Source organism: Stegostoma tigrinum, chromosome 16, assembly GCF_030684315.1.
Source record: "Stegostoma tigrinum isolate sSteTig4 chromosome 16, sSteTig4.hap1, whole genome shotgun sequence".
Lineage (NCBI taxonomy): Eukaryota > Metazoa > Chordata > Chondrichthyes > Orectolobiformes > Stegostomatidae > Stegostoma > Stegostoma tigrinum.
The window spans coordinates 35,408,981-35,421,236 of record NC_081369.1 but is presented as its reverse complement, the minus strand read 5'-3'; the positions used below and the strand labels follow the sequence as shown (position 1 = coordinate 35,421,236).

At 38.0% G+C, this 12,256-nt stretch overlaps 1 protein-coding gene across 1 annotated transcript in view; it reads right to left on the bottom strand.

The window, feature by feature from the left end:
* The window catches only part of tdrd12 (tudor domain containing 12), a 116,274-nt gene that overhangs the window by 80,241 nt on the left and 23,777 nt on the right, over nt 1-12,256 (bottom strand). The window contains exons 10-11 of the mRNA XM_059651532.1: nt 7,992-8,177; nt 3,130-3,286 (exon numbers count right to left, since the gene is read on the bottom strand). Coding sequence (XP_059507515.1) covers nt 3,130-3,286; nt 7,992-8,177 — 343 coding nt within the window. The remainder of the gene's footprint in view (nt 1-3,129; nt 3,287-7,991; nt 8,178-12,256) is intronic.

The window sequence follows — 12,256 nt, the reverse complement described above, 5'->3', positions numbered from 1 at the left end:
TCTTTAGCAACACTGCCCAGGGCCCTACTATTAACTGTATAAGTCCTGCCCTTATCTGCCTTACCAAAATGCAACATCTCACATTTATCTAAATTAAATTCCATTTGCTATTCCTCTGTCCATTGGCCCATCTGATCAAGGTACCACTGTACTTTGATAATCTTTTTCACTGTCTAGTACACCAACTATTTTGGTATCATATGCAAACTTAGTAACCATTCCTCCCATACGCATATCTAAATCATTTCCATAAATGACGAAAAGCAGTGGACCCAGCACCTAACTTTGCGGCACACTGCTGGCCACTGGCCTCCAGTCCGAAAAGTAACCCTCCACGACCACCCTCTATTTTCTACCTTCAAGCTAATTTTGTATCCAATTGGCTAGTTCTTCTTGGATCCTGCCTGAGCTAACCTTGCTAACAAGTCTACCATGTGGAACCTTGTTGAACACTTGATTGAAGTCCATGTAGAAAATATCCACCGCTCTGCCTCAATCTTCTTGATCACCTCCTCAAAAAAACTCATTTAAGTTAATGAGGCACAATTTCCCATGCAAAAGGTAATATTAAAGATTTAAAAAGCAACTAACCCTAATCAGTCCTCGCCTTTCCAAATGCATGTAAATCTTGTCCCTCAGAGTCCCCTGACAACTTATCCACCACTGACATCAGGCTCATCAGTCTACGGTTACCTGGCCTTCTCCTTACAGCCTTTCTTAAGTAATGGCACCACGTTAGCCCATCTCATCTCACAGTCTGCTGGCATCTCATCTGTGTCGGTCAATGATGCAAATAGATTAGCAAGGGGTCCAGCAATTTCTTCCCTAGGTTCCCACAAAATTCTGGGAAACACCTGTGTGGAGCTGGATGAACACAGCAGGCCAAGCAGCATCTTAAGAGCACAAAAGCTGACGTTTCGGGCCTAGACCCTTCAAAGAGTCTCCGCCCGAAACGTCAGCTTTTGTGCTCCTAAGATGCTGCTTTGCCTGTTGTGTTCATCCAGCTCCACACTTTGTCATCTCAGATTCTCTGGCATCTGCAGTTCCCATTATCTCTGGGAAACACCTGATCAAGTTCGAGGGATTTACCTATTTTAATGCATTTCAAGGCCTCCGGTACCTCTTCTTCTGTGATATGAACTCTTTTCAAGACGTCACTATTGATTTCCCAAAGTTCCTTAGCTTCCATGTGCTTCTCCACAGTAATTAATGACACAAAATATTCATTTAGTATCGCACGCATCTACCATGGTTCCACTCATAGATGGCCATATTGATCTTTAATGAGCCCAATTCTCCACCAGTTAGACGCGTTCCCTTACTTTTCTTAAAGAATCTCTTTGGATTCTCCTTAACTCTATTTGCCAAAGCTCTCTCACACCCCCTTTTTGCAGTCCTGATTTCCCTCAAATGTTGTCCTACTGCCCATATATTCCTCCAAGGATTCACTATATCTCACGTCTCCTCCTTTTCTTGACCAAAGCCTCAATTTCTCGTCATCCAGCATTCCCTACACCTACCAGTCTTGCCTTTCACACTAACAGGAACATACTGTCTCTGAACTCTCATTATCATACTTTTAAAGGCCTCCTATTTCCCAAATGTCTCTTTACCTGCGAATAGCCTTCCCCAATTTCCTGTTTAATGGTAACTAAATTGGCCTGACTTCAATTTAGATTTAACTTTTTGATCAGTTCCATCCTTTTCCATAACTATTTTAAAATAAATAGAATTATGATCACTTGCCCTAAGTGTTACCCCCACTGACACCTCAGTCACTTGCCTCAACAACATCCATCATTCAACTATACCTAGGTGCCCACTTCTTCTGTTTTTCTCCACTCTGCCTGCTAAAAGAGATTTCTAACTATTTAGCTTGGACCAAAAGTATAATGATGTTCATCAAAATAGCTGCAGACATGGATCAGGATTTGTACACAAAAAAAAGAGCAAACCTGGATAATTGGAATACTGGATAATTCACTGAAGTAAAAATATTCAAATATGTGTGGGTAATTTTAATCTTTAAACACCAGTGGGTTTTGGATAGGTTGAAAGTAAAGATTCTAAAATTTTGAAACAGAAGTTCAACTGACTTTGAATGCACACGTCAGTTTTAAAACAGAGGCAAGGCAAAGGATGGATGAACAGCACGCTACTTTAGTGGAGAGAGATTGCAGAACTCTGTGGAACAGAAAATTCCTGGTATGTGTCCTGGTGCATCAATCGCAAAAGGCCAATGTTCAGGAGTAGGCAGTGATTGGCAAAACAAATGGATTATTATTGATTAAAAAGGGAATGGAACATTGAGGTAAGGACATTTTTCTACAGCTGTAAAGATGTAGATGAGACCACAGCTGGAAAGCTACATACAGCTTTGGTCTTCTTACTGAAGAGATTTAACTGTATTAGAAACAGCATGGGCCAGGTTCACATGACTGATTCTTGGGAAACAGGTAAGGTTGGATGGGAGTTAGCTAGGTATTGACTGGAGTCTGGAAGAATGAGAGGTGATTATTGTAACACACAATATCCTGAGGGGATTTACCAGATTGGGTGCTGAAAGGATGTGCACCTTATGGGAGAGACTAGACCAGGGTGCAGAATTTAAAACAAGGAGCATCTGATTAAAGACAGACGAGAACATTTTTTTCTCAGTGGGTTTTTAGTATGTGCGATTTCTCTTCTCTAGAGAGCAGTGGAGGCAAAGTCATTGAGTATTTTTAAGCCTGCATTAGATAGATCTTTGACAGACAAGAGTCAGAGTATGCAAGGTAGACAAGCAACAAGAGTTTATTTTACAATCAGATCAGCTACAATCTTATCAAATTGTAGACTTGACTGAAGGGACTAATGGCATATGTTTAAGTAATCCACTCCCATGAGTGGGACTGGTCACTAAAAACCTTTAGGAATGCCGCCTCGGTGAAATGTAATTGTGTTTCTATTTTTAAACACACAGTCATGCTGAAGAGATGCCATTAAAAAGGTCAACTCTGATGAAATTATTCACTCAATGACAGAGATTGGTGCACATTAGTTTTTTTATAGTATTCTTTGTCAACAAAAAACAAAGGCCAGTATTTCCTCAGAGGCCAATCTACTGGCAACTATAAAGGGCACACTTACATCCTTTGGTAAATTTTGTTTTCTTGGTTTCTTCTGGATCTTGTCCAACCAAAACCAAGGATAGGGAAAGAGGTCGGGAGGTTCTTGTTAAGTCCATTAACTTCTGACATACAAAGTGGGCCTTCTGTCGTCCCGGGCAAACAATTATTGCTAAAGGCTGATATTTAAAAGAGAAGTAAAGGCTGTTTTATTAACATTATTTGCATAAAATTACATTGTTCAAAAAACACAAAATGCAAACTTAATGCTTTACTCCAGTGTCAAAACTCACACGTCTTAAATTGTTCTTAATCTTTGCAGTGATGAAAACCCCAAAATTAACACTGATATGCTAATGTTAAAAAAAAGATTATATATCCATGTTCGTAAACCTGTGGAACACTGAGCAGCTTTCCCAAATAACTGGTAAATATTTTGTTCCCCCGTTCTTCCTTACACATTTTGAGCTCTTATTTGCCAGCCTGCATTGCTCATCCTACCATTCGGAATGTCTGGTGCAGCCACAATGCACATTATAACAAGAAATGCAGGCAAGAAAACCACAAAACCTATGACAATATTTTAGTATAATTCTGGAGAAAGCTTTTGGTTTAAACCATAACCAAAATCTGTCAAAACGATTAGGTAATATCAATTGAAAAACATACTGAAGTAATTTAGCAGTGTTTTGATCTTTGCAACAGCTAATACAAGTAAGAAAATTAAACTTTGCTCAAAAACATACTTTTAAAATCCTTGCTGATTTAACATCAACTGGGATTGAGGAACTCTAGAATCAAAAAATAAGCTGCGGGTTAAATATGATGCCAAAGTTTTGAACAAAATTGTTCTGCTAAATGCAGTGGTTAAGGGGTTGAGGAAATGATAAGAATATTCCTTTCATAGCAGAAGCCAAAGTCGTCAGCTTCAAAAGAAACTGTGCTCATGCAATGGGTACTCATATACTAGCAACTCACAAAACCATGGGCTCCCAAAGTGACATTAACCTGCAAGACAGGATTGCAGCTGGACAGCTAACTCACCAGTGAACCAGGTTGAATTTTTCAATAATTAAGTGATGAGAGAGATATTGAGAGAACTGTTTCAAATTCCAGATTTATTAATGAAATTAAACTTTAATTCCACCAGTAACAGTGGGATTTGAACCCATGTCCACATAGCATTGGGATTCAGGATTACTAAGTATAACGCGCGATGATTTAGTGATGGCTGATCTGATTTTAACCTCAATTTTACATTCCGGTATACCCCTGATAATCTTTCCTCTACTTGGTAATCAAGAATCTATTTATTTCTGCATTAAAAACATTTAAAGATAGTGCATCCAGTATCTTTGCAGAAAGGGAATTCCAAAGACACTCAACTCTCAGAACAGAATAGTTTCTCTCAATGTCTTAAAGGGGCAACCCCTTATTTTTAAACTACAGCCCCTCGTTCAAAATTCGTGAGCTTAAATCCTCTCGGAATTTTGTAATGTTTTTAGAAGAAGCAGTTGATCACTAGCAGTAAAATTTATGTGGAAAGGGATATTTCAGTCTTCGTGCTCAGGGTGAAATTCTTTGTTCTAAATCTAGAAGACAATTGCATTTCATTTAACCAACAGCTCTAATTCAAACAAAAGGTCCAGGGAATCATGTGGATCCTAACAGTCATATTCAAACCAGAACAAAGGTAGAATTCACGTGCAACAGGTTCCTTGTATACCAGTGACAGGTGCTTAAACTGAAAAATCAAAGCAGCAGTGTCATGTGACTTAACAGTCTATTTCTGCGGCCTCATATATAGGCCTGCAGAAAAATGTGGGTTAATATTTAAGTGTTCCATCAGAGAGATATCTGACCAGAAGCTGTTTTCCGGGAAGAAACTGACCAATTTGGCTATACCTGAATGAAATATTTGGTCCTAAATTTATTATTGATACAAACTGTAGGTCACTAGATTGGGGAGTTAAACCAAGAGGTAATACTCTGTCCACAAACTTAGATGGTATTAGACTCTGTGCATAAGGATGGATGTTTAATTAACTAATTATACTGTAGAGCCGAGAACTATTGAGTGGGATCAAATCAAAGGCTAAATGATGGCAATTAATTCTGTAATATAGAATTAAACAAGGAAAATTAACTTAACATGAGGTCGAGTAAATAACCTTAGTGTGTAATCAGATCTCCACCAGAACATCCAAAAGCCTGAATCTAATAGTTAGCTTCAAATTGATTAGCTTCATTTGTTAAATTAGATTTGATAAGATAGCTTAGCTATTGACAGTAGTTAAGTCATAATTCGTGGGACACTGAAGTGTGGTCAGATAGGTAATTCCATTCCATTATATATTGAAAAAAAATATATGTCTCTTTAATAGATCTGAAATTTCTCAGAAAGGTCACATGAACCAAAATGTTAACTCCATTTCTCTTTACAAATGCTGCCAGACCTGTTGAACTTTTCCGGTAATTTCTGTTTTTGTTTCTGATTTACAGCATCTACAGTTCTTTTGGTTTTTATTGGAAATACTCATATCGGTCAGCATTAGTAAAATGATTAAAAATAGTTATAACATGTTCATTGTGTTTGTCAGCATGGCCACAACTTCATGACATGCAGTTTCTCTCCAGATGTTAACTGACCGTCTGTTATTTTCCAGATTTTGTGTTTTTACTGTTGATGAAAATGGAAAACGTGAATGAAGGAAGCATCCAAATTCTGTAAATTCAATTATATCCCATGAGAGATAGTTAATGGAAAATTCACCAAACCAGGTCTGGGCTCTCTGATCTGGAAAAGATACAGTTCACAAATCACCGATGGCAAAGAATAAAACAGACGAAGTGTTGACCACTTCAAAAAGTGAAGGTTATCTACTGCTGCCTCAGAGCTACTCTTGATATGCAGAATACAAAGGTAGTGTTCAGGCCTTTCGGTTATTGGAAAATTCTGACCGTCATAATTTCAAAACTTGACTATCAACTGATTATTGACATCAATGGAGTTTTTTTTCAAGGCAAAACAAATGAGGCTTCTTTTGTTTTTTAAATAAGCCTCTTGGCAACGAGGAACAATGACGATATTTTTGGATTTTTTAGAAGCATTTGATAAAATGTCAATGATAGGCTTTGATACAAGATTTAGGTTCACAGCTTGGAGGTAATAGATTAGCATTTATTGAAGACTAGATAATGGACAGAAATCAAAGTAATTTTCAGGTTAGCTGCTTCCAATTGCAGCAATGGGAAGGCAATGGCCTAGTGGTATTATCGCTGGACTGTCAATCCAGAGACTTGAGTTCCAATCCCGCCACGGCAGATGGTGGAATGTGAATTCAATAAATATCTGGAATTAAGAATCCATTGTCGATTGTCAAAGAAAAAAAAAATTTGGCTCACTTAAGTCCTTTAGGGAAGGAAACTGCCATCCTTACCTGGTCTGGCCTACATGTAACTTCACACCCACAGCAATGTAGTTGACTCTGAACTGCCCTCTTGGCAATTAAGGATTAGCAATAAATACTACCTTGCCAGTGATGTCCTCAGCCCGTGACTGAATGAAGAAAAAAATTGGAGTGGGTTCAGCTATTTATAATTTATATTACTGTCTGAAAAGGAGGTGACTAAGTAAAGTACATATAAAGTACTGATGAAACAAAGCTAAATGGCAAAGTTATCTTTGAGAAGTACACAAGAAGGCTGAAGAGAAAAATGGATAACTCTGATGTTTTGGCAGGAAAATGCTGATGGAACAGAATGTGAAAAAAATGAGAAAATATCCACCTTGGTTGGATTAGGAAAAATGTTTATTTTTAGGAGGTGAGATTATTAAATATTGATATTCAAAAGAATTGCATAAAGTTAACATGCAGGTATAGCAATTAATTAGGTTGGCAATAAAATGTGTAATTATTTATTGCATAGGAATTAGAACAGTTAGGAAATATGGTTACAATTATACAGGGCAATGGCGAGAGCATACCTGGTGTACAGCTGTGGCTTCCTTAACCAAAAAAGGATAAATATCCCTTGGAGGTGGTGCAACAAAGGTTTATTAGATTTATTCCTGGGACGAAATGAGTAAAATGTGCCTGTAATCTCTGGAGTCACCTCACAGAAATGTGCAAATTCTTTTGAAACTGGAACAGGGTTGACAGGCTGGATAGTCTGAAGGTCTGTCATAGCTTCAGGTTAAAAGGAGTCAAACATTTAGGACTACTCACTGGGTTGTGAAACTTTGAAATTCTGTTCTCCAGACAGCTGTGGATGCTCAGTCATTGAGCATACTTAAAAATGAAGTCAACAGCTTTTTGATTTCTCAGGGACCAGAGGGATATGGGGGCAAAGCAGGGAAGTGAGCTAAGGTAGGAGATCAGCCTTAATTTTATTCAATCGGCCGAACAGGTCCACAGGGCCATGCAGCCAACCAAAAACACTGTTTCTATGTGATACTTCATTTATATTAGGGAAGTCAAAACTGTACTGAATCAACATAAACTGTGTTGGCAGCAAAGTTAGAAAGATGACAGATGTTCATCTTGCATAAGGTGGATTACATGCACCCACTAAAACCAAAATGTATACAAATGTTTTAAAAATCCAGAAATGGATTAATACAGAACAAAAAATTTTCAGTTATGAGAAAAGGAGTATTTGAGAATGCAGCAAAAGTGAGATTGCTTATTAATCCCTGCTAAACATCGCCTAGTTTAACCTCTGGGGAAAAAAATCAGTATTTTGTTTCAAGTTTTAACATAGGGGTATTATTGATTAATCAATATACTTAAAATTTAATCAGCGTTTCTGGATGTAATGCCAAGTGGATTAGAAACCCTAATAGTAAAGAGATGACTAAACACAATTCACCAAGGTCCTTACCAAATTTCGCCTGGGTTGATAGCTATACACGGATGGTAATTGTAAAAATGTCAATAATGGAGGGAGGTAGAGAAAAGGATCATCTCCTTTCTGCGATATTGCAATCAAGTCACAACCACGGCCTATAGCAGGCCAACAGTAAGCTTGCGCGACATTTGGACTAACAATTTTTTTCTTCCACAGTTCCTAAGAGAAAACAGACCAGATAAATGTGTAAAAAAGCTATATGCCATGATCTGACATTTCAGCCTAAATGACATCAATAAGACTGCAAATAGTCTGTGAATTCACCCTGCAGCTACATAATGTCACTCACCACAGCCAAGCTATTTTCTAACAAGTACATGATAGTAAGCGGTAGGTGTCACACATTTATTTTAGTTAACTGATGTGGACAGTACAGAGAGAAGAAGGGCAGTTCCGATCAGGCGCAAGAAATACACTGTTCAGTAACTTTTGCTTAAAACATAAAAGACATCTTTTTTTTGACGCACATTGGGAATGGGGATGCCACTTAGCTGAATCAGTCGGTTGTATATGCAATACCGGTGCAGCCTGGGAGAACTCAACTGGTCACTGTCACAAGGTCAATGTGCGTTTTAAACAAGCAGTGGCCAGGACTACTTGGTATATTAAAGGTTTCTGCCTTTAAATCGATAACAAAAACCATGAAGTAGCTTTACTAAAGCATCTAGCCTATTATTCGATTCCAATAACTAACATTATCCAGATTCCAAGCATCTGAAATTCCCCTTTTGAATTTTCAGTGCCAAACGTGTGAGAATGTCAAATGCTTGGGATCTGGACAACAAGGGCTTTATTGTATAAAATATAAAAAGTTAGTTTCTTTAAAAATCATAGCAGATATAAAGTTCTCTCATTTAGTTTTAACAATTGAATGTTTTTGATTATTAAATTCCTTCTGCTCAAGGCAAATATTTTTGAAAATCATCATACTGCAAGAAATTCAATATGTCCACAATGAAATGCATAAATACATTTCTGTTGTATTGTTGTATAACCAAGGTAGTGAAGGAAAGCATTTATACAGTTCTATTTAAAAAAAAAATCCCAAGTCACTTCAAGGGAGTGCAAAGAAATAAAAACAAAAACTTTGGTGATATAACAAATCAGGTTAAAAAGGCACACATTTTCAGAAAGTAATGACACTGACAGAGATTGGGAGCAGATCATAAAAAAATACATTTACAATTCTTCCAAAAAAAAGGCAGTGCAAACTAGGAATACACAGAAGACCAGCGTTAGAGAGTCAGAAAAAGTCACTTCTAGAAAAGTTTACTGAGATACTGATGAATGAAATGATGGCGGGATAATCGAGAGGAGAACTTTAAAAGTGGGGAAAAGAGAGGAACCGGAAAAGGTGAGTAAACACTCAAGGTGATAATTGAGCAGGGTTTAACACAGGACAAAATGCAGACTCTGAACAACTGAAACAAAACCATAGGAAAGTTGTGGAAGAAAAATTTTACATCGCAACAGTAGATGGGAATTTAGTCCAAGACAGAAGAGGCAGCCATGGGAGAAACTGACGACTTAGAGAAAGAATTTTAATTAGTTTTGCATGTGGGATTTTAATGAGCTGAGCAGAAGTCAGGAGGTAGTTGCTCACACTGTGTTATCACTGTGATAACAAGGTGTCGAGCTGGATGAACACAGCAGGCCAAGCAGCAGAGGAGCACAAAAGCTGACGTTTCGGGCCTAGGCCCTTCTTCAGAAAACTTCGCTTTCCTGCTCCTCTGATGCTGCTTGGCCTGCTGTGTTCATCCAGCTCGACACCTTGTTGTTATCTGACATTCTCCAGCATCTGCAGTTCCTACTATCTCTGAACCAGTGTTATCACTATGTGTATGTTATCTTAGCTAGAGTTGGAGAAGGACCTTTTGATGTATTGTCACCATACCAAGGTTTTAGGCTGAAGTAGATATATTCTTTGTATTCCCCGTAGAGCCTAGCTACTAATAAGCTAGAGTTTCAATTAAACTGTAATCACCCCTTATGCTTGCGGCATGCCAAAGGTCATTTGAAGTAATAATTATTAAGGCATCTGTAAGACAGTATTCCTGTTATCTCAAGCAGCGTCTGTTTCCTTTAACCTTACAATAAATGAATCAAACACAAGACATCACGGGAACATTCTCTGAAATTAATGGTATAATGGCGATTATTATACTCTGTATTGACGGAGCTGGGTGCCAGTGGAGATTGACACTCACTCTCCTTGGTAGCAATAAGAAAACAAACTGCTTCAAAACGGGAGCCGTAGTCTAGTCTCATTGTTAGTTAAGGAGAAATAAAAATTTCTACAACAAAAGTTGTGACACAGAAAGAGGCCATTCACTTCATCATGTCTGTGCCATGTTTTATGAAGGATGGATGTCTAGTGATGACAAAAAGAGGTTACAGTTTAGGCAATGGTGAAAGGAAAACCGAAGCAGAAGTAAACAACGTTAAGACGGTCAAAATAAATCAATTTTGCAACAGATGGAAAGATGTGTTTGAAACTCAAACTTGAGCCAAACAGAATAATAACAGTTGTTGTAGCCGAAGGACTAAGCAGATCAAGCCTATTTTCCATGTAATCAGTGGCAATAAGTCATGGTTTATAAAATAAATACAAATTGCTGATGCAGACTCAAAATCTCGATTTAAATTGGGGTGGACCAAAAAGCCAGTGATCCAATCCAATACCACAAAATCAATAGCTCTGTTTTACATTTGGCACGAAAATAACCGAAGTGAATTGTTAAATCTGAAAAATTCAAATAAATGGTACATTTGCAGAAAACAGTTGCTAACTTGCCAAGCTAAAAATTTCCAAAAAACAAAAAGAGAATAAAAGCAGAATGCAAGATATATATTATGTTACTCTGCGTATAAAGGAAACAAGCTTGTTCATTGTCCTACGTTGAGTTCCTTCTAATACAAGTAAACTAAGTTTTGAATTTATTCCAACCTTTAATTTGAAATAACTTCTGTAAAATCATGCAGTCAATTAGTGATATAAAAGAACGATACCTTCTTTAAATCCAGAGAAATAGGTGACATTTCCAAGCTCCTACAAGGTGCCAGTTTGATTAGTGAATGCACCAAGACTCCATTCCAGGGGTCAAAAGCCATTTTGTAGGATGGCTAAAAAGAATAACCAAAGAATAAAATCTTCCACACTCCTGAAAGACAACTACCAGTTTAACTGCTTGACAACACAATTGATTTGAATAATGGTCCACTGTCAGCCTGTGCTGTTGAGAGCCACAAAACTCACCTTTTTATATTGAACTTTATGCTTTTAAGATAAACAGTTGAACTAAAATTTTAAAATTTGTAATTCCCTATAACCTGATTTTCTACGGTGATTTTCTATACCACAAGTTCACACAAGAACACAACTATCGTGTTAGAGGAGAACTACCTGTTATGAGGCATTGCAGGACCACTATTTAGGTAATGATACTCAGAGAGGGACATGCTTTTAAACAAAGCATCAAATAGGATCAAATGAGAGGAAAAAAATGGTTAAAAATGCAAAAATTAATTTAAAAAGAAACTTTAAATCCTCTGGATTACCACCCATCTTTGCGATAACCTAAGTTTATTTCTTCCAATCTGATACCATTCCTAACTTCATCTGTTAACAGTGTCCCCTTTCCTAGGCTCTGTCTGCCTCACTGGGATGTATTATTGCCGGGAGCTAGTTTCTTAAAATGTCTGCCTTTTCAGTGAACGCGTCTTAGAATCTGAAACAAAATACATAAATTAATGGCAGGAAGATGAGGGCAGGAAATGGAGTTGAACATAGAACAATACAGCGCAGAACAGGCCCTTTGGCCCTCGATGTTGCGCCGACCTGGGAGCTAATCTAAGCCGCTCAGCCTACACTATCCCATCATTATCCATATGCTTATCCAAGGACTGTTTAAATGCCCCTAATGTGGCTGAGTTAACTACATTGGCAGGCAGGGCATTCCACGCCCTTACCACGCTCAGTAAAGAACCTGCATCTGACATCTGCCTTAAATCTATCACCCCTCAATTTGTAGCTATGCCCCCTTGTACAAGCTGAAGTCATCATCCTCGGAAAAAGACTCTCACTGTCCAGCCTATCTAATCCTCTGATCATCTTGTACGTCTCTATTAAATCCCCTCTTAGCCTCCTTCTCTCTAATGAGAACAGACCCAAGTCTCTCAGCGTTTCTTCATAGGGCCTGCGCGCCAGACCAGGCAACATCCTGGTAAATCTCCTCTGC